The sequence below is a fragment of the Lissotriton vulgaris genome, chromosome 9 (assembly GCF_964263255.1).
Source record: "Lissotriton vulgaris chromosome 9, aLisVul1.2, whole genome shotgun sequence".
Lineage (NCBI taxonomy): Eukaryota > Metazoa > Chordata > Amphibia > Caudata > Salamandridae > Lissotriton > Lissotriton vulgaris.
In genome coordinates, this window is record NC_141697.1 from 1,244,381,898 (window position 1) to 1,244,405,081 (window position 23,184).

The following is a 23,184-nucleotide window of genomic DNA, read 5'->3' on the forward strand; positions in this document are numbered from 1 at the left end:
TCCCTCTGATCCCACTCCTGTTGATCCTCCAAATCCTGATCTGGCAGATCCCGCTCCTGCAGATCCCGCTCCTGCAGATCTCACTCCTGCAGATCCCGCTCCTGCAGATCCCACTCCTGCAGATCCCGCTCCTGCAGATCCCGCTCCTGCAGATCCCACTCCTGCAGATCCCGCTCCTGCAGATCCCACTCCTGCAGATCCCGCTCTGCAGATCCTGCTCTACAGATCCCACTCCTGCAGATCCCGCTCCTGCAGATCCTGCTGCAGATGCTGCTCCTGCAGATCCCACTCTTGCAGATCCCGCTCCTGCACCTGTAGATCCCCCTCCTACAGATCACGCACCCGCACCTGCAGATCACACTCCTGCAGATCCTGCTCCTGCAGATCCCTCTCCTGCAGATCCCGCTCCTGCAGATCCCACTCCTGCAGATCCCGCTCCTGCAGATCCCGCTCCTGCAGATCCCGCTCTGCAGATCCCGCTCTACAGATCCCGCTCCTGCAGATCCCGCTCCTGCAGATCCTGCTGCAGATGCCGCTCCTGCAGATCCCACTCTTGCAGATCCCGCTCCTGCACCTGTAGATCCCCCTCCTACAGATCACGCTCCCGCACCTGCAGATCACACTCCTGCAGATCCCGCTCCAGATCCCGCTCCTGCAGATCCCGCTCCAGATCCCACTCCTGCAGATCCTGCTCTACAGATCTCGCTCCTGCAGATCCCGCTCCTGCAGATCCCACTCCTGCAGATCCTGCTCCTGCAGATCCCCTCAATGAACCTCTCCAGTTTCCAGATTGACCGCTGTTGGTATGTCTCGGCGGCGCAATGGCGGGTGATCCCCCAGGTCAAAGGTCTGTGGTGATCGAGCCGGTGGAAGTTCAGCATTTGCAAACCTGGCGCTTCCTCCACTTCCTGAAGGGGCGGTGGAACCATGGGATTGGAAGGGCCAAGGAACCAATGAAGTCGAGCGTTTTTAAAGGATCCCAGTGTGTCTGGGTTACTGTCATTGGAGCATTCTAACATCAACAAAGCTGCATCACAGAAGCCCACCTCCTGTAACCTTTTTTTAAGTGAAGGCATTCTTGTACTTTTTACATTTGCCAATTCTCTCTTTTAGAAGCACTGTGCCAGTTTCTTAAAGATGATTTGGGTTCGACAAAAGAGGAGCCTGTTCCAGTCTTCATTGATCGTTTTGGTGCGGATATTGGGGACGGCGGCACTGAGCCCACTCCAGGTGAGATTCCTATATTCTGACTTCCAAATGCTGTATTCCAGGAGTAATCAACCGCTCGTCAGGGAATACATTCTGCAGAAGATTGCACTTTCTTAGGTTTTTATGTAGGCCACTGCAGGTGGCTCTGTGGCATCCACTGTCCTGGTGGCACCCACTGCCCTAGTGGCGCCCACTTCCCTGGTGGTGCCCTCTGCCCTGGTGGCGCCCACTGCCCTACCTTGGTGGCACCCACTGCCCTGGTGGGGCCCACTGCACTACCCTGGTGGCACCCACTGCCCTAGTGGGGCATAACATAACATAAGCGCCGGGACGCCTCTCTGCTGGGGCAGCTGTCGCGCTTTATCAAAACGCTACATAACATAACATACTGCAATGGCGGCACCCACTGCCCTGGTGGCACTCAATGCCCTGGGGGTGCCCACTGCCCTGGTGGCACCCACTGCCCTGCCTGCGCCCACTGCCCTGCCCTGGTGGCACTCAATGCCCTGGTGGCGCTCACTGCCCTGGTGGCGCCCTCTGCCCTGGTGGCGCCCACTGCCCTGCCTGCGCCCACTGCCCTGATGGCGCCCACTGCCCTGGTGGCACTCAATGCCCTGGGGGTGCCCTCTGCCCTGGTGGCGCCCACTGCCCTGGTGGCACTCAATGCCCTGGGGGTGCCCACTGCCCTGGTGGCGCCCACTGCCCTGGTGGTGCCCTCTGCCCTGGTGGCGCCCACTGCCCTGCCTGCGCCCACTGCCCTGATGGCGCCCACTGCCCTGGTGGCACTCAATGCCCTGGGGGTGCCCTCTACCCTGGTGGCGCCCACTGCCCTGGTGGCACTCAATGCCCTGGGGGTGCCCTCTGCCCTGGGGGTGCCCTCTGCCCTGGTAGTGCCCACTGCCCTGCCTGCGCCCACTGCCCTGGTGGCGTCCACTGCCCTGGTAGTCCAGGCAGGCTCTGTACCTTCAGGAGCTGCCGAGGTGTCAGCTCTTTGGGAGACAGAGAAGCTTTGGGGGACGGGCCACATGTTAGATGCGCGGGTTGAAAAAAATGTTTTAGTTTTCAAGAATGAACTCCAAAGCAGGACACGACAAGAAATCAATGACTCCCCACGCAAAGGATTATTCCTCCTGCAGAAGGTACTTTCGATCGATCTCCCATCATGCCTTGAATGGAGTCCAGGCAGGAAAACCCTGTGACAGGATCCTTCACAAAATACTAAGGCAGGATGACTGTCACTGCCGGTCCTGCAACATGCCGACCGTCAGAGGCAGGATGACTGTCACTGCCGGCCCTGCAGCAGGCAGACTGTCAGGTCAGTGGTTTACGATGGAGGAGTGAGCTAAGGTTCACTGCCACTGATCAAGCTCTTCTTCTGACTGACTAGAGAGGAGTGACTGCAGTTTTGGGGGCGGGGGGAGAGGGGGTGACTGCAGATTTGGAGGGAGAGGGGTGACAGGTTATGAGGGGCAGGGGTGACTGCAGGTTTTAAGGGGGAAGGGTGACTGCAGGTTTGGAGGGGAGGGGTGGCTGCAGGTTTGGAGAGTGAGGGGTGACTGCAGGTTTGGAGGAGGGGGTCAGTGTTGCTTTATGGCGGTGCTTCTCCCCCTCCAAACTCCAGTGACACCCTTAGGTTTGTATACTGAGAGATTCTGAGGCCTACATGTCAGAAGATCTACTGATACTTTCCAAGCAAGAAGGTTTAAAGTCCTCATCTGAACTAGAGGATGTTCGTCTCAATCTACATCTCTCAACAGACCCTCCAAGTTAGAAAGATAAAATGGAATTTCATGAGCAAGTTCCAAAATTATTAGAAACCATGCTTTTGAGACCCAGAAAGGAGTTATAATTAAGAGAGAACACTTCTCTTGTCTCACTTTCTGTAGGACCCTCTGAATCATCGCTAAGGGGAGGAACGAATAAGCGTTCATTTCCTTCCAGCTCGGGAGGAACGCGTTCAAAGCTAGGGCCCGCAGATCCGGCATCCAACTGTAATACTTCTTCAGTTGAAAAAACAGTCTGCTAGCAAAAAGGTTAATCTCCAGAAGACCCGAAAACGTAACTACTTTCCTGAAACAGTCCTTGTTTAATTTCTAATTGCGGGAATCGCTTAAATATCTTGAATTCCAGTCTGTAGTTACAATCACGTTTCCAGGCAAATACTCTGCCCTCAAACTTATTTTGTGTTCTATGCAAAATAAGTAAAGTTTATTGGTTAAATCTGATAGATCCAGGAATCTTGCTTCTCCTAATTGATTTATATCGGCCACCGCAGAAATATTGTCAATTTTCAATAATAGCGCTCTGCCTTTCAAACGATGTCTGAAACTCGTGAGAACATAAAGACGTGCTGTCAATTCCAAATAGTTTGTGATGCGACCTCTCTGTCTTTCACCACAATCCACCCCTTTCCTGTACACCCGCGCGTGCACCCCAATCAGTTAGACTCGCATCGGACTCCAGAATGAAGTCCAGTGAACATCCAAAGGCTTCCCAGCCATTCCAGGAATGTAAAGTCTCTAACCATCAAGCCAGTTCCACCTTCGCCTCCTGATCTATCTCCATACCATAATCCTGCCCGGAGGGCCCTTGCCTTTATCCTTTGCAATGCACGATAGTTTAAAGGACCAGGAAAAATAGCCTGAATTGAAAAAGGCAAAGGCCTAATAGTCTTGTTAGCTCCCTTAGCGTCAAAAACACCTTTTTGTATACATAGGGTATTTCTTTCGGCATCTTGGTCATTTTCTTTAGGGAAGAAGCAAACCATGTTGACTGTGTCTATTGTGAAGCCAAACTACTATAGAGAGTATAACGGGATAAGAATGGATTTCCACTCGCCCACAATAAACCCCGCGCTTTCCAGTAGGGATTTGACCATATCCAGGTTTTCATTACTTGAGATTGACATTGGGAAGACGGCTGAATCTGCAGGTAGTTGCGACCTCTAACTGATGGGGCGTGCGTATATGTATAAACCATGTGAATTTCCATTATTAAGATCGAATGAACCAATATATATTTTTTCATCAAAGCAAATTAACAAAGAAAATATTTGTATCCATAATTTAAACTATATGCATTTTGGCATGGGACAAATCAGTGTATTTGCCTTTTTTTGTGTGCTTTATTAGCTCCAACTTCATCTTGCAGCCGCTCCATCAAATGTGTATTTTAATCGGTACACCTTATAAAAATGGAAATTGGATATTTAATGCACCTGTATTGAGTAGTGCATATATTTCTATATGTTGTAGTAATATACTTATGATCTTTTTTATGACAGTGCAAGAGATGACTTCATTTTGCACAAAGGAGGAGGAAGAGAGCGACTGCCTATACAGTGACATGGAAAGTGTCCGCGGTCACTCAGGTGAGTAGCTTTATTTATATATGCATTCATAGTTGTCTCACGTTGTGCATAAATTCAGGGTACTATCAATCCAAATCAGGTGACAGATAGTGGGTGAGAAAAGCTAAGGTTTGGTGTCACTTTACACTTATGCCTTGAACGACTGGTTCAAGAGACCAGATGTCTGTGCGGCAGTTTTGTGCATTTTACATTTAAGGTGCGAGGACCTGGTCGGGGAAATAGATTGATCTTCAGAGTAACGTGAGATGGACCAGGGTCATGTGTTCAGGTATTTGCTTTTCAGGAGGTTTTTCCCGCAGTTCTTTTGAAGATGAGGATGGATGGTGTGTTCCTGATGCGCAGAGGATGGATTACGGTTTTTGTCGTGAGTAGAATCTGGGTAGCAGAGCTCCTTTTCTGAAGTGCGGGGGACAAGTATGAGTTTATTTCTGCTTTTACATTCTCTGGCTCGTCTAAAGACTTTTCATATTTTGCTAAGTAGTTTGGGCTGTTGAGCTGGAGGGCTTGCGAGCGAGGAAGGCCATTTTAAGGGGCACATCTAGCTTTGAAAGGAAAGCTGCTTAAGCATGCTACAGCAGGAGTGGGGTGCTCGCTTTGTTAGGGTTAGGAGGCAGGCTCCTGAATGTAGATCAAGTCCTTTAAAGGGGGTGAGGCTTTTACGGGGCTGGTGAGAGTACATAGCCATTGCCTAAATGAGGGGTGACTTAGGACTTGGGGAATCTTAGTTTTTTTTCGGGGTTCCATTTTAGGAAATGCAGCGACAGACAATTTTCAATGGCGGAAAGACAAGCGATGATCCGTTTGTGAAGAGAATCAGTAAAAGAGAAAAATGGAAAATAGATCTTGGAGCCATCAACATATAAATGCAAATTTAAACCAAAGGGAGACTTTCTAGAAAGTAAAGCGATATTTTAAAAAGTAAACGATGGAGCAGTACGAAGTCTTGTAAAACACTTTTGAGAATAGGATAGAAAGCAGATACGTCTTTCCAGGAACGAAAAAAGAGCGATTGATAAGCTAAGGACAGAAGTGTACTAGACATGTAATAGATAGGGATAAAATGATAATATAGAGTGATCCTTTAGGTTGAAAGCAGCTGAAAGATAAAGGAGAAAGAGAGAAGATTGATTTGGTTTTGATCATGTTTCGAGCATGAAGTAATGTTAGAGGTGGAAAGTAGATTAGACAGAAAGGAATAATCAGGATAAAAACCAGACTGATCAGAAGAAAGAAGGTTACTAGCCTGGTAAAAAGAAAAAAGTTGAGAAAAGATATGTTCCAATAACTTAGAAAGAAAGGGATGCACATAAATGTATGGGAGTTAGAGAGATCGCGAGGATCACGAGCAGGCGCTGTTTTAGGAGAGGAGAAGATCCACCCATGTGTTTTGACGCGTCCCCATATTTACAACGCTGGGAATGCGTCAGAAGTGGCCGCCTCCCCGCCAGAGGCACAACGAGGAGACATGTCTTTATATCTCTGCTCGTTGTTTCCTCTGTCTACATGCGCTGCATTCTGCAGAGACGAACAATGGTAGATTTGAAGGAAAGAACTAAAAAGTAAAGGAAAAATAAAAAGAGGAACCAGATAAGGCAGAAGCAGGGCATAGCCAGTTTCACCAAAGGGATCTGAGAAAGGCCAACATGAGGCGAAGAGGTCTTGGCCTGGACAGATAACGGGGGTCCAATTCCAAGATTGTACGAAAGTGAATTGTTAACTGACGTGGATGGGCGTCCACCACACGTACTAAATCCAGTTCGAGGCATGTGGGCTGCTGAATTCATATCTGTGCATAGATCGCCGCCTAGTGTTGGGTCCGGATGATTGCACATTGTTGTCCTGGAAGAGTCTTCGAAGTATCACGAGATAGGTGTCTCCTCCCCTGGACTACAGTGCGCATGGGCATCGGCTCGATCCCCAGATTGTTTTTTTCCGCCATTGGGTTCGGATGTGTGTCGGTTCCCTCTGTCGGAACCGATAGTTGTTAACTCTCTTCACTCGAGACCAAAAGGTCTTTAGGCTTGGCGCCGGTATCGTTTTCGTTCGGGTTTACTGTTTTCTCCAGCTCCGAACTCTCGCTGCCCTTCCGCGTGCTGTCGGCGCAGACGGGCCTACACGACGCTCCAGACATGGAACGGACTCCGTTTAAACGGTGCCCGGTTTGCAACGCGAAATACTCGCACCTCGACGTGCACCCAGTGTGCAACACTTGTCTGTCGCCGGACCACGACGAGGCCAGGTGCATGGCCTGCTCGAAGTTCCGGTGCAAGAAGACCCTCAAGATTCGTCGGGCTGCGAGACTCCAGGCCAAACTGTCTGCGCCCCCGCCGGACAACATCTTCGAGGAAGAAGTCGGAGACGACGATGTCCAGCAGGTTTTGGACTCTAGCCCTGCGTCCGAGGGGGAGGCCTACGACGCAGGGGACGAGGAGTTTGACGAAGCCGACGACGAGGTAGGGGACGACGATACGGCCATTGCCACCGTGGGGGATAGCTCTGAGGAGGAGCACCCCCGGACTGACTCAGGGGTCGACCCCCTTCCTGCGGCCCAGGTCGAGGGATCGCCTTCGGGCCTTACCCAAGACCATGTTATTAGTCCAGCAGCCCCGCCTACGAGCCCGGCCACGGACATTTTGGAGGTGCCACTCACATTTACAAAAACGAAAGTGAAGCCTTCGGGTTCAACAGCTCCGGCTTCGAAACCGAAAGTGAAAGCCGTACAGAAGGCTCTGGAGGCGTCAAAACCTAAAAAATCCAAAATGGCCGACATGGACAGTCCCGCCAAGATGGCCGACCCGAAAGCATCAGGGTCGGTGCCGAAGGCAAAGTCGTCCGACGCGGCTGCGTCGGCGCCGAAGATTGTCGCGGTCGACGACCCGAAGAAGGCTTCGAAGAAGCGTCAAGGCGATCCCAAAGCTCTGGCTTCCCCGGCCCCGGCCGTCGGAGCCAAGGACGGTGCCGCGTCGACTCCGAAGACGGTGCCTCTCGCCGACACCACTCCCAAATCAGGGAAATCAAGCGAGGCGGTCACTCCCTCTCCAGCCCTTTCGAAGAAGGTCCAGAAGTCCCTGCAACGGATTCGAAAGGCCGCGGTGCTTGCCGACCCTGAAGCTGGGGTGTCGAAGCCCGCGCAGAAGCCGTCCAAGGCACAAGCGCCTATCCGCTTCACCCTACCGCCGAAGTCGACGCCGAAGGCCTTCGCTTCGAATCAGGGGGCTGGGGTGCCCTCGAAAGAGGTGTCGACGCCCAAAGCGTCTCCGGTGGTGTCTAAACCTCGGCTCCAACCACTCGCGGAGGAAGAACGTCGTGAAGTCATCATCGACGCCAATACTGGGAAACTGTCCCTCCTCAAGAGAAAAATCACCACGGAGCCGGTGCTGGAACACTTTCGCATTCCTCTAAAAAACAAAAAGGACTCTGCGGGTACTTCAGCGCCTCTGACGCCGGCGTCCCCAAGTGACCTGCCGCGTTCCCCAACTCGCTCTACCGCGGGGGATGACAACGAGGAGGAGGTCGAGTACAACTATCCGGCGTACTCGGATCCGGAGGAGGAACATGAACCTTGGTCGGCCGGAGGCGACCCTGAGGACCCGGGTCAGGGTCAGGAACCGCATCTCTTTGCGGCAAAAACTTCGCCAACGGAGGACTCTGCTGCCTTCAACGCGCTAATCGAGAGAGCTGCGGCTAACCACGATGTCGAGCTGCACTCCGATCCTGTGGATGTGGACTTTTTATTTGACACTTTCTCTGTGGCCGAAAAGTCAATCAAAACTTTGCCAATGCTCAAGGGAGTGCTCAAGCACGCGCAGGAGGTCTTCAAGGAGCCCACTCGGGCACGTGTCATCAATCCACGCATTGATAAAAAATATAAGGCAGCGCCCTCGGATCCAACATATATCAAGGGACACTTGCCACTAGACTCTTTGGTTGTTTCCAACGCTCGCAAGAGGGCGAACTCACAGACAACTGGTGACGCTCCTCCCCCGGACAAAGAGTCGAAAATATTTGAGGCCTCAGGGAAACGTATTGCTGCACAGGCAGCTAACATTTGGCGCATCTCTAACACGCAGGCCCTACTTGCACGCTACGATAGGGCTCATTATGACACCCTAGAGGCACTACTGCAGCACTTGCCTGACCAGTACAAGGAGGCAGGGGAGATGTTAATTCAAGAGGGAAAGCTCATCACAAACGCTTCCATAAAATGTGCGCTAGATGTGGCTGATACGGCATCCAGGGCAATCAACACTAGTGTGTTGCTCAGAAGGCATGCATGGCTTAGGATTTCAGGGTTTAAACCTGATATACAAACAACCATCCTGAACCAGACGGTTAATCCTGACCATTTGTTCGGCCCTGAGGTGGATGCGACGCTTGAGAAAATGAAAAAAGATACAGACACTGCTAAGTCTATGGGGGCCCTTCAGTCTCAGCAGTTTCGGGGTGGCTCCTTTCGCCGCTCCAATACCAGAGGCACCTCAAGGGGTCAGGCATCGCAATCCACCCAGTACTACAAAGGCAATACCCAAACCTCGTACACCAACAAGGGTAGAGGTGGCTACAGAGGCAACAACATCAAAGGCAGGGGACGTGGAAACAACAGCTCCAGGTCCACCGCCGCCAACAAGCAGTGACGCCTTGTCACTGCCCCCCGACCACACAACACCGGTCGGGGGGAGACTCCAGCAGTTCCTGCCCGCGTGGAAATCCATCACCACGGACAGGTGGGTCAAGTCTCTTATCCAGTACGGGTACTGTCTGGAACTTACCTCCACTCCACCAAACATACCTCCAAGAAGCCGTCCTATGTCCGGCGAGCACTTGCTCTTGTTGCAGCAGGAAGTTCAGGTCATGCTGCAAAAAAGGCGCAATAGAGCTCGTCCCACTGCAGGAAAGGGGTACAGGAGTTTACTCTCTGTACTTTCTAATCCCCAAAAAGGACGGATCCCTCAGGCCCATCCTGGACCTCAGGCCCCTCAACTGGTATATTCTCTCGGAGCACTTCCATATGCTCACGTTACAGCAGGTACTCCCTCTGCTTCAACAGGGGGACTTCCTGGCTACATTGGATCTAAAAGACGCATACTTTCATATCCCCCTGCATCCTTCTCACAGGAAGTATCTCAGATTCACGATCCAAAACCAGCACTACCAGTTCAGGGTTCTGCCGTTCGGGGTCACCACAGCGCCAAGGGTCTTTACGAAGTGCCTGGCGACTGTGGCGGCGCATCTGCGACGCCAGAACGTCCACGTCTATCCTTACCTGGACGACTGGCTCATTCAAGCAAAAACAGAACAACAGGGCGCCGACCACGTGTCCCGCACCATTCATCTCCTGCACGATCTGGGATTCTCTCTGAACTACCCGAAATCCCATCTCCAGCCCGCCCATGTACGACAGTATCTGGGCGCGACTATAAACACTCTGGCAGCCACTGCGCAGCCAAATTCAGTGAGAATCGCCAGTATCCAAACGCTAATCCAACGATTCAGACCTCAACACTCGCTTCCAGCGAAGGTGTTCATGCAGTTGATAGGCATGATGGCCTCCTGCATCTCCATTGTCCCACACGCGAGGCTACATATGCGTCCGCTTCAGGAGTGCCTGGCACGTCAGTGGACTCAGGCTCATGGGCAACTGACAGACCTAGTGTTGGTGAGCGGTCGGGCTTACAACTCTCTGCATTGGTGGAATCCACAAAACCTTTGCAAGGGCCGACCATTCCAAGAGCCTGTGCCGCAGATTATCCTGACAACGGACGCTTCTCTCCAGGGATGGGGAGCACATGTACTCCACTACACGGTGCAGGGACTATGGACACTACAGCAAAGGAAGATGCACATCAATGTGTTGGAACTGATGGCAATCTTCATGGCCTTAAAGGCGTTCAAAGTACATCTGTGCAACAAGGTCGTGTTGATCCGGACAGACAACATGACAGCCATGTACTACATCCAGAAACAGGGAGGCACACACTCGCCGCAGCTGTCTCATCTGGCTCAGAGCATGTGGAAGTGGGCCATTCAGAGGAACATCTTCCTCATGGCGGAGCATCTCCCGGGCAAGGACAACCAGATGGCGGACCTGCTCAGCAGGCACAGCCATCAAATTCACGAGTGGGAGATACATCCATCCGTACTCCAACCGTACTTCCAAAGGTGGGGTCATCCAGAGATAGACCTGTTCGCCACAAAGGAGAACGCAAAATGCCAAAACTTCGCCGCCAGGTTCCCACACCCGCAATCACAGGGCAATGCGATGTGGATGAACTGGTCAGGCAGATTTGCGTACGCTTTTCCCCCAGCACCTCTGATACCGCTGGTGGCACGCAAGCTCAGGCAGCACTCGATGACTCTCATCCTGGTTGCTCCAACATGGGCTCGCCAACCGTGGTACACCACGTTTCTGGAACTCTCCGTGGTACCGCATCAAAGGCTTCATCTCACTCCCAGCCTTCTGACGCAGAGCCATGGCGACATTCAGCACCCAGACCCGCAACAGCTCAACCTGGCGATCTGGCTCCTGAAGTCCTAGAGTTTGGCTACCTCAATCTTCCTCCCGATTGCATGAACATCATTCGGGAGGCAAGAAAGCCCACTACTAGAGCTTGTTATGCGGCTAAATGGAAGAGGTTTGTCATTTACTGTGTTAACCACGATATTGACCCGCTAGATGCTTCCATTCAAAACATCATTGGTTACTTGTTCCACTTGTATCAATGCAATTTGGCGTACTCTTCCATCCGCATTCACCTGTCTGCTATGGCAGCATACCTCCAGAATAGGCAACACCTGTCACTTTTTAAGGTCCCTGCTATCAAGGCTTTTCTGGAAGGACTCAAAAGAGTCATTCCACCAAGGACCCCACCAGCTCCAGAATGGAACCTCAATGTGGTTCTTACAAGACTGATGGGTCCTCCCTTTGAGCCACTGCACTCTTGTGAGCTTCAGTTTCTGACTTGGAAGGTTGCTTTCTTAGTAGCAATTACTTCGCTACGGAGGGTTAGCGAGTTGCAGGCGCTCACCATCCAGGAACCTTTCTTCCAAGTACATGCTAACAGGGTTGTGCTCCGCACTAACCCTAAATTCTTACCCAAGGTTGTGTCTCAATTCCATATGAACCAGACAATTGAGTTGCCGGTGTTTTTCCAAAACCCAGAGACACTGGCGGAGCGGATGCTCCACACCCTTGACGTTAAAAGAGCCTTGATGTACTATGTGGACAGGACAAAAGATTTCCGCAAAACCAAGCAGCTTTTCGTTGCTTTTGCCTCACACCACAAGGGAAACGCTATCTCCAAAGCTGGGATCGCTAGGTGGATTGTGAAATGCATTCAGATCTGTTACGCTAAAGCTAAACGCACTCTCACTATCCCACCGAGAGCCCACTCCACCAGGAAGTTGGGGGCCTCTATGGCTTTCCTAGGTAACATTCCCTTAGAAGATATTTGTAGAGCAGCCACATGGTCTACCACACATACTTTCACTAAACATTACTACGTAGACGTGCACTCCAAACAGCAGGCAGCTGTTGGTCAGGCTGTTCTCAAGACGCTTTTTCAGACTGCTGCAGCTGGCACAGGCGGCCGCCGCTAATGGAGGGACTGCTATGTATTCTATGCACAGATATGAATTCAGCAGCCCACATGCCTCGAACTGCAAATGCTACTTACCAGTATGCATCTGTTCTTGGCATGTAGGGCTGCTGACATTCATATCGCCCACCCTCCTCCCCGGCGCCTGTAGCAGCTGCAGTCTTCATATATATATATATATGCTCATAGCATGGTCATCACTCACATTCTTCACTCCATCTCTGCCAATGGCTAAAAACAATCTGGGGATGGAGCCGATGCCCATGCGCACTGTAGTCCAGGGGAGGAGCCACCTATCTCGTGATACTTCGAAGACTCTTCCAGGACAACAATGTGCAATCATCCGGACCCAACACTAGGCGGCGATCTATGCACAGATATGAATGTCAGCAGCCCTACATGCCAAGAACAGATGCATACTGGTAAGTAGCATTTGCATTACCGTGTTAGGTCAGAGCAAAGGTCTCATAAATTTAGACCTGGGCTCTACGTCTGGCAGCTATGGCACTGAGCAGAAAGCCTAACTTAGAGAAAATGTGTAAAGCGTTTAGAAGAACCAAAACATTTAAAGTCAAAAACATAATACCTTAAAGGTCCAGGCCCATATCTATGAAGGTTTTGAGTCGCCCTTTGCAGACGCAAGGGGGTGCAGGGCGTTGCAAAGCCGAGACTCAAATTTACCAAGCCGCTATAGGCCCCCCTGCGTGGATTGGTAAATCTGATGTAATGCACGGCAGCACACGGCGCTGCCTTACGTTAAACTGCATGTGGGGGCGTTGCGTGGGTGGAGTGTGGGTGTGTCTGCGCATCCACCCACGCATTTCGATGCATTCCTAGATTTACCAACACTGTAGACCTGCGAATGCATCAGAAGTGTACGCCTCCCACCAGCGGCTGAACGAGGAGAAATATCTGTGCATCTCTCCTCGTTGTTTCCTCTGTCTGAGTGCGCTGCAATCTGCAAGACACTGGGAATGAGGAAAATGCCTCTGAGGATTGTTTTTGTGGAAAAAGGTGCCCTTTCCTTCACAAAAACAATCCTGCTTACCTCACAGGCACCCTTGCACCGTGGCCCAAGAGGCCTGCGATGGCACATTGTGCGCCAGCGCAGGGAGAGGACAGGAATGTGTCATATAATGGTAAATATGGCACGATCCCGCCCTTTCACGCATCGCAGTGCAGAAAGCCTTGCCGCATTGCATGAAATATTTATAAATTGCCCCACAATTTATAAAAATTGAGTAAGATTTAATGACCAAAATAAGACCAAAATGACAAAAATCCAAAAAGAGGAACCAGAGATATGAATCTTGACTGGGCGAATGTGCTAAAAGTATTGGGGCTAATCAAAGGAATTTCCTTGGTTGCTCAGTTTGACTTTGCTGGCTCAGAGCTTTTCCTGCCAAAATGTCTACAAACCACTTATTACACTGGGTAAACAAAACCCATGTGAAAACAGGTGGGAGTAGGGATAAAACCACATTGGAACAGATGTTTCCTCCTGCAGCAAGAGAAGAGGCATCTCATGGCTCTATGAAGGTAGGAGCATCACCGCCCGCCCCCCATTGCCTGGCCTGCATACACAACCAACAGGCCGGAGAGGACCTGGTTTGTGGGATCTCGAAGGACGACTGTTACCAGATATTGCTGAGGCCAGCAAAATGTTTATCTACTTGTATTATAAAACCAAGATACTAACTAGATGGTACCTCACACTGAGGCTACAAGGGATGGTGGGCAGCAGAGATATGTTGGAGAAGGTTCTTGGAGAGAGCCGCATACATGCACATGAGGTGGCCTTGTGACCAGGTGCAGATTTCCTGGAAGGAACTGCTGGATGTACCAGAAAAGTTTCCAAAGTAGCGCTATCCCTTGACCTTAAGGTGATACCAGTGGGCGATGCAGGAGAAAACCACATATGCCCCGTCACAACCCTAATGTGGAACCTGCTAACACATCTACTTGCAGCAAGAGTCCTGGTGTCCCAGGTGTGGAAGGACCCTGGCCCTCCCCAGCTGTCAGTCTGGTGGAAGAAGGCCTAGGACATGTACACACTCGAAACACTTTCTGCACTCATCGCAGATAAAATGAGCAAGTTAAAAAAAATATGGCTACCTTTCTAAACATTTTTCAAAAGAGACATAGGGGAAGCAGAAGCGACCGGGTTCTGCCCATAACTCTGCGGGTATCGGTGGCCGGCGCATTCTCACTCACAGTAGACAACAAGGTGGAGGATTGTCCCTGAACGCTGGAAGTCAGTGGGGCAACATGAAGAGGGGTAATAAGCAGATACTGGAGCAGCTTGATACCCCTCTCCAATAGCACAGCATTATGATGAAATGTTGTTGTAAATGTGTTTTGTCTTCAATAATGGTTGGAACCAGGCAATGGACTTTGGTGGCACCTATGAAGACATGATACTCCAAAGATTACCATGTCTGTAAAATGCAAAAATTAAAAATAAAGTTGTTAAAAAAAAGATGAGAAAGGAAAAAGGAGGACCAGTGTTAACACCTTAGGGGCTGCAAAGGCGAGCAGTTTTGCAGAGTTAGGAGGACGCCAAGGGTGAGGAGGTTTAATAGTGGGTTTTAAGGGTTTGACACCTTCCATGCTCATGACGAGCTGAGCTCGTCATGAGGCACGGTGCTCCGGTGCTCATGACGAGCTCAGCTCGTCATGAGCCGTGGAACGTTCACACGTGGGGATAATTCCGCTGCTGTGCTGAGCGTTCCACGGGAACGGGTGCAGCTGTGACGAGCTGAGCTCGTCATAAGCATGGGGGCGCTGTGCGCACCCACCGCCCCCCAGCACAGCGGGGGTATAACCCCCCGCAGCGAAGGGGTTAAGAGGGGCTTTAGAATCGAGATAGAAAGAGAAAATAGAAGGTACAAACGGGACAGGAGTTAATCAATCAAAGGAAAAGTGTTTTGGACTGAGGCTGCTAACTGATCTGAGGATAAGATCTCCTATGGGACACTGGATGTCTCTAGAAGAGCTCTTGATGATCACTGGATGTCTCCAGAAGAGCTCTTGATGGCCACTGGATGTCTCTAGAAGAGCTCTCAATGGACACTGGATGTCTCTAGAAGAGCTCTCGAGGGACAGTGGATGTCTCTAGAAGAGCTCTAGAGGGACACTGGATGTCTCGAAGAGCTCTTGATGGCCACTGGATGTCCTGGAAAAGCTCTTGAGGGACACTGGATGTCTCCAGAAGAGCTCTTGAGGGACTCTGTATGTCTCTAGAGTAGCTCTTGAGGGACACTGGATGTCTCTAGAAGAGCTCTCGAGGGACACTGGATGTCTCGAAGAGCTCTTGATGGCCACTGGATGTCCTAGAAAAGCTCTTAAGGGACACTGGATGTCTCTAGAAGAGCTCCCGAGGGACACTGGATGTCTGGAAGAGCTCTTGATGGCCACTGGATGTCCTAGAAAAGCTCTTGAGGGCCACTGGATGTCTCTAGAAGAGCGCTTGATGGCCACTGGCATCCCCCCCTTTGCCTACAGCGGACTGCTTGGTTGCACGCTCTGCTTTACCCAAATCCCCTGTAACCTGTGTGCTGGTATACCGCCCTCCCCATACCCCTTCCCAGTTTATTCCTGCTTTCCAGGAGCTGCTGGCCCCTCTAGTGGTCAATAACGCTACTGTACTTGTGCTTGGAGATTTTCATTTTTGGCCCAGTGATCCCGCAGACGACCTCACTTCTAAGGATTTTACCTCATTGCTATCAAGCTTAAATTTTATCCAACACGTCCGTGCCCCCACACATACCCGGGGTCACACTCTAGACCAAATATGGACCCTTAACCTACCCACTACCAACCTGTCCTTCGCTCCCTGCGTATGGTCCGACCATCACTTACTGTCCTTTTCCCTTGACCTGCGCTTGCAAAATGCCCCTCGTGGTTCTAAAACCCTTTGGGCCAGAAGTTGGAATCGAGTTGATATTCCTGCGTTCTGCGATTCCTTAACTGCCACCTGCCCTGATCTCACTGATATACCTCCTCAACTTCAGCTGGCCACTCTGGATAGTTGGCTAATCCATCTTCGTGATGAAAAGGCCCCTTTGAAGAAAGTCACCATCAACCACCATCACCATGCTAACAAGTGGTTTACTCCTGCTCTGAAAGCACTTAAATTAACGGTCCGTCAAGCTGAACGGGCTTGGAGGTCGAAATACTGCTCTGCCAGTAAAACTAACTATACCACCTTACTATCAGAGTATAAAAAAGCCATCCAAGAGGCCAGGAAAGATTATTTTTCTCAACGCATTCTGGCAGCAGAATGCCAGCCACGTGAAATTTTTGCAACTGTCCATGAGTTAGCCCTATCAGACAGGCCTTCACCTGTGATCATACCCTCCCAGTCACTGTGCAACTCACTGAACGAGTTTTTTATTGAGAAAGTTGCACAAATAAAAGCACGTATTCCTCCTCCATCAAACCCTTCTTCAGATTGTTCCTCGCCACAGAACACCCAGTGCCTCACTCACATTCCGGAGCTAACTAGTGAGTCTCTCCCCCCGCTCCTTAAGCGTGTAAAATCTGGGTCTCCTTCTGACACGTGTCCGGCCCGCATTCTGGCCCAGGTGTTCTTGGCCTGTCCTGCCCCCGCTCTCACTGTCTTAAATGACACCTTCTCTAAAGGCCTAGTCCCCACTGCATTTAAATCTGCCACCATCATCCCCATTTTAAAGAAGCCTGGGGCTGACCCTTCTTCCCTAGCTAACTACCGTCCCATATCCCTGCTCCCCTACTTGGGAAAGGTGGCCAGGCGCATGTCTCTCAAGTGCTGAGCTCCTTTATTGAGGACAGCAATTATCTGGCCCCATGTCAAGCTGGTTTCCGACCACGACATTCAACCGAGAAGGTGGTGATCTCGGTCATGGACCAACTTAGGGAGGGACTCGACACCAACACCCCCAAGATACTGGTCTTATTAGACTTATCCGCCGCCTTTGACACTGTGGACCATGACATTCTGTTATCACGTGTCAAGGCGGCGGGGATAGGGGGGTTGGCATTAGCCTGGGTCGAGTCTTTCCTGATGGACCGCACTCAGACAGTCCATCTAGGCACCTTCTCGGCTCCTCAGCGTAATGTCAACTGTGGTGTCCCCCAGGGGTCTGCTCTTTCCCCTTTACTATTTAATCTTTATGTTTTTCCACTGGTGTTTGCTTTACAGAATATGGAGGTCACTGTATATAATTATGCAGATGATCTACAACTCATTTTTGATCTTTCTTCCCCTTCAGGAGTTGGCAGTTTCCAGTCCGTCATGCTATTTATCCGAGACTGGATGAACATCAATCAGTTAAAACTTAATCCGGATAAAACATAACTTGTGGCGACGGGCGGGGCTGCCAACCCCTGGTCCCCCTCCTTCTGGCCCCCTTCACTTGGGTCCCCCCTCTCCCCTCTTCTTCAGTTAAAACTCTCGGGATTATGCTTAATAACCAACTAACTCTCCATTCACACATCAGCTCGGTGGTTTCTTCCTGTTTCTTTACACTACGAGTTATTCGGAAAGTTGCCAGATTTTTCTCCACCTCTGCACTAAAGCTGATCCTTATGGCCATGGTCCTACCAAAGATTGACTATGGCAACATCATCTATAATGGAGCTCCTGCCTATGCTTTGCAGCGCCTGCAGTTGGTACAGAACCAGGCTGCTCGCCTGGTTTTTGGCTTATCCAGGTCCCATCATTCAACCCCATTGCTTAGGAGCCTACACTGGCTCCCTATAAAACAGCGAGCCAGGTTCAAGTTAGGGTGTCTGACTTTTCAAGCAAGAGCGGGCACTGCCCCTGCCTTTATCAACTCGGCAATCTCTCCCTGTGTTCCCTCTAGGGACCTCCGCTCCTCTAGCCTGGCCTTATTAACTACGCCCGGTTCAAAAAGAAGCGGGCAGGGGGGCAGAAGTTTGCTGTACTTGCACCCACCTTTTGGAACGACCTCCCCCTAACTTTAAGACTCTCCTCCTCCTACATGGAGTTTCGGAGGTCACTAAAAACGTTACTATTCCAGCAGGCCTTTGGCACCTAGCTCTCCTCTTGCTCTCACTCAGTGACCTTACCAGCGCCATGAAACTGATTCAGTGTACGTGCGCTTTATAAGTATTTTTAAATTCAAATTCACTGGATGTCTCTAGAAGAGCTCTCAATGGACACTGGATGTCTCTAGAAGAGCTCTTGATGACCACTGGATGTCTCCAGAAGAGCTCCTGATGGCCACTGGATGTCTCTAGAAGAGCTCTCAATGGACACTGGATGTCTCTAGAAGAGCTCTCGAGGGACAGTGGATGTCTCTAGAAAAGCTCTAGAGGGACACTGGATGTCTCTAAGAGCTATTGATGGCCAATGGATGTCTCTAGAAGAGCTCTTGAGGGACACTTGTGGTTTGATGAGCCTTATATTTGATTCTTTTCCTTGAACATTGATTTCTGGCCTCCATTTTCATTGCTTTGACCCTTTTTCACAAAGCCCTCTATTTTATCAGAAAAGGCCTCAGAATTGGCAAAGATGGAGGTGGGAATTCACCGTCTGGGGGTGTCATCAGTTACAGGGAAGGCAGGTGGCGTAACTGCTTGGTATGTAGTGGTGACCCCCCCCCGCTTCATTGACCTGGGGCAGCACAAGAACTCTGCCTTTCCATCGCCTGTACTCATAGTATGAGACGTTTTTCATGCCGAGCAGTGTTTCCTGTACGCCCATATTAACCCTGCGTAGACTTCACTGTGCCCCAGTTCAGGATATATTTTTCTTAGACGACACAAGATTGCCTTGAAACCCACTCACTATGTATGCAAGAGGGAGTTTTCTCTTAGCACGAGACACTGGTCGGCTTTAGAGATTTGGGCTTGCCATTGGCTAGTTCTGAATTTCCTGAACCAGGCCGTTGACTCTCCAGCTGTGGTCGAGGCTGGACCACCACCGGCTGAAGCTTCTGAACAAGGTGAAGCCCCAGTGTTAAGGGCAGATCTGACAATGGCAACTTTATTGTCACCTCATCGTCTAGAACTCTCCTAGCTTTTATTTGTGTTTGATCATCCCCCACTTGTTCAGGTAGAGTGCAATTCTTTGAAAATAGGACAGGAAACAGACAGCACACTACACTATCTATTCAATTGAATGGACTTCCTATAGAGACCTATATTACATTTAACATGATGTCCTATATTCATGGACTATTGTAATTAAGAAGCTTATGGTGCAGTCTCTTCCTCCACCCCATGTGCTAATGACACATTAAGGCCCGCGTTTCCAAGTCGTAGGCAGTGGTTACACTTGGGCATGGGATAGTGTTTTTTTTGTCTCTCCCACATCAGAGATTGCCCTCCTTACGGTGCAGATGAAGTTCTTTCAGTCGTCTTACCTGCCAACAAGATTACGCCAGTTTTGACTTCAAAATTATCGTCGTCATTCCCATTTTCAAGAAACTATTACCAGGACGTTTCTCATACTTCACCCTTACCTCCTAAACACTATCTGGAGGAGTCAGATGACGATGGACTTTTTAGCCCAGCATTTGACCCTTATCAACTCCGGATTAAATATCAGGAAGATGACGATGAGGAAGGGTACTATGAGCCTTGTGAGTCTCTGCAAGGCCCTCAAGAGACTTGATTTCAGCAGGAACCTATTTTGCAAATGCCTATGGCTTTGATGCAAGATCTGACTGCTATGTTGAGAGATTATAATACCCACTTTCCACCAACAGCGCCTGTTTCAACACAACCTACTACGCCTACGGTTTTGCAGACTGCTGGTCCTTCTGCCCCTATCATTGTACCTCAGGAGGTTGTACCTTGGCAACACTTAGTTCAGGATGATGATGGAGAAACTGTGGCTGAAGACGGGGAGTTACCAAACTCAGCCACAACTGTGGATGAATGGGATGAATACCTGATTCCTACGCCAGCCTCACCAGTTTCTCAGGCAGTAGATTCCCCCCTGAAGATATTGAAGGTTTTCACGCAATTATGGAAAGGGCAGCAGTCCGGTTTCATCTTCCTGTGTCTGTGAAGCAAACAGATTGTTTCCTTTACGATTTTAAGGACCAGAGTAGGAAGTCCGTACGTTCTATCCCGATAATAGATCACATCTGGGAAGAAGGAACTAAGATAATGAAAACTCCATTTTCAGTGCCCGGGATTCTCCCTAGAATTGATAAAAAGTACAAAGCACCGGATAATGCTCCTGCCTGCCTGTCCGGACACCCTAGACCAGATTCTGTTATTTCACAGGCGGCCCAGCGTAAGTCTCGGAACCCATCCATTCCAGTAACAGCTCCGCCGGATAAGGATGGGAGGCGCCTGGATAACATTGGTATGCATTTCACCATCATGGCGGGTGCTTCAGTTCGTGCTACAAACTCTATTCTAGGGAGATATGACATCCAACTATGGTCGGACATTTCTCCATACCTCGATTGCCTACCTAATGATAAGAAGCAGGAGGCTAAGAAAATTCTTTTTGAAGGAGAAAGGGATGCATCAAAATTATTGATATTTCTATGGAACTAGCCTCCTTGGGCTTTCGTCAACTTGCTGGAGCAGCAGTCCTTAGACGTCAGGGATGGTTGAAATCTACCACCTTTCACCCTGAGGTCCAAACGAAAAGTTTGGACATGCCATTTGATGGTGATATGTTATTCGGGAAACATGTAGATGAGGCTTTGCAAGAGATCAAGAAAGATACTGATACTGCCAGAGCCCTTGGCACCTTACAATATCGGAAGACTCCTTTTTGGGGAGCTCGAGGCAGAGGATCATATTCCTTTCGTGGTGGCTATCAAAGATACCAAAACCAGGGCAATCAAGGGAGATATGGTTATCAACAGCAGCAACAGCAGCAGTCCTACAGAAACCCTCCAGCTGCTGCTTGTAGATAGCAGAATAGAAGACGTCAACCTCAAAGCAGGGACTCTGCTAGAAAACAGTGACGATTTTTTTAGCACCTACAGCAGAACTGCCACACCTTGTTTACAGGATGCCGAATGTATCCCGACTTCTCAACAATTGGAAAAGATTAACCACAGACAAGTGGATCTTGGATATTCTCAAATTTGGGCATACCCTGGAATTTGTTAGTTTCCCCCCTTCTCGTCCACCTTTAAAGAAACATCCTCTACATCTTGCTCTTCTCAGGAAGGAAGCAAAAACCGTGCTCTCAAAAGGAGCGATAGAAAGAGTGCCTCACTCTCAGTTGGGAAAAGGATTTTATTTCCGCTTTTTTCTAATAAAGAAAAAGTCAGGGGAATGGAGACCTATCCTGGATTTAAGAAAGCTGAACAAATATCTTCAAAAGAAATCCTTTTGCATGGTCACACTTCAAGAAATTCTTCAGCTCCTGGACCACGCAGATTTCATGACAACATTGGATGTTCAGGATGCGTACTTCCACATCCCCATTCACCCCAAACATCGGAAATGCCTTCGTTTCACTGTGACAGGCGCACACTTTCAATTCAAAGTCCTCTCCTTCGGCCTACGCTCAGCCCGAGAGTCTTTACGAACTTCCTGGCTCCCGTGGCAGCTCACCTCAGACTTCAAGGCATACAATTATTCCCTTATATGGACGACTGGCTAATAAAGGCTACTTCCTTGCGGCAGGCTTCTTGAGCAACGTCCACATGCCTACAGTTTTTTCAATCCCTTCCCTGTCCTTCTCAAATAATTAAATTTCTAGGGGTAGTGTTGGATACTACCCGAGACAAGGCATTCTTGTCCAAGGAAAGGCAAGCACGTCTCATTTCTCTGGCATCAGATCTCCTAAAAAGAAGGTTTGCTTCTGTGAGAATCATCAAATCATTCCTGGGAATACTATCATCAGCAATTCTGTTAGTACCTCACACCCGTCTAAGGATACGGCCGATACAAGAGGCACTGGACAGTCAGTGGCTGCGGATCTCGGGGTCGTTCGAGGACCGATTGGAAATAACTCCAGTTATGCGAGAAGCGCTGGTCTGGTGGCTGCGCTCCAAGAATGTCTCCATCTGCCTCACTTTTCTTCCTTCCGTGCCGGACTTCATCCTCACGACAGATGCCTCCCTAGAAGGGTGGGGTGCACACCTTCAAGATCTTTGCATAAGAGGAAGATGGTCCGTGGCTATGGCGAAAAAGCATATACATTTTCTGGAGCTTTGGGCCATTTTCCTGGCGCTGCAGTCTTTTCTTCCAAGGCTTCAAGGGTCAACTGTTTGTATCAGAACTGACAACACCACTTGCATACATTGTGTAACAAGCAAGGAGGTACCCGTTCTCACATTCTGTCTCAAGAAGCTCAAAGCATTTGGGAATGGCTGCTTTCTCACAGTATCATGATCAAGGTAGAGCATATGCCGGGGATTCACAACACTTTAGCGGACACTCTGAGCAAGACCTCGAAGTCCTGTCATGAATGGGAATTGGATCAAACAGTAGTGGAACACATATTTCGGATGTGGGGCAAACCAAATCTGGATCTCTTTGCCTCCAAGAACAATCGGAAATGCCCATTATTTGCCAGTTGGGAACGGGAGAAGTGCTCGTGGGGGAATGCCTTCATGATGAGATGGACAGGGATCTTTGCGAACGCATTTCCCCCCTTTCCGTTGATCCCAAGACTTCTATGCAAGCTCAAGATGGAACCCTGTTGCATGATTCATGGGTCAGCATTAGTTTACGGAGCTTCTCCTACTGTCCAAACGCAGACCATACCGCCTTCCTGCAACTATAACTGGTGTGAAACCTATGGTTTTTTCAGTGAATTTAATAGGTTTTTTAAATGCTAATTCCTAACTATAACTGGTGTGAAACTTATGGTTTTTTCAGTGAATATATATATATATATATATATATATATATATATATATATATATATATATATATATTCACTGAAAAAACCATAAGTTTCAGGCCTTATATAGTTTAGCATTTAAAAAACCATTGAAATTGCTCCTATATAGTTAGTTGTACTAACTATATTACATCATTCATGACATGGTCAGTGACATCACTGATGACATCACTGAT

At 49.6% G+C, this 23,184-nt stretch overlaps 1 protein-coding gene across 1 annotated transcript in view; it reads left to right on the forward strand.

Moving 5' to 3' along the window:
* The window catches only part of LOC147693179 (uncharacterized), a 708,628-nt gene that overhangs the window by 510,788 nt on the left and 174,656 nt on the right, over positions 1-23,184 (forward strand). The window contains 2 exon segments of the mRNA XM_086939582.1: positions 1,114-1,230; positions 4,493-4,579. Coding sequence (XP_086795708.1) covers positions 1,114-1,230; positions 4,493-4,579 — 204 coding nt within the window.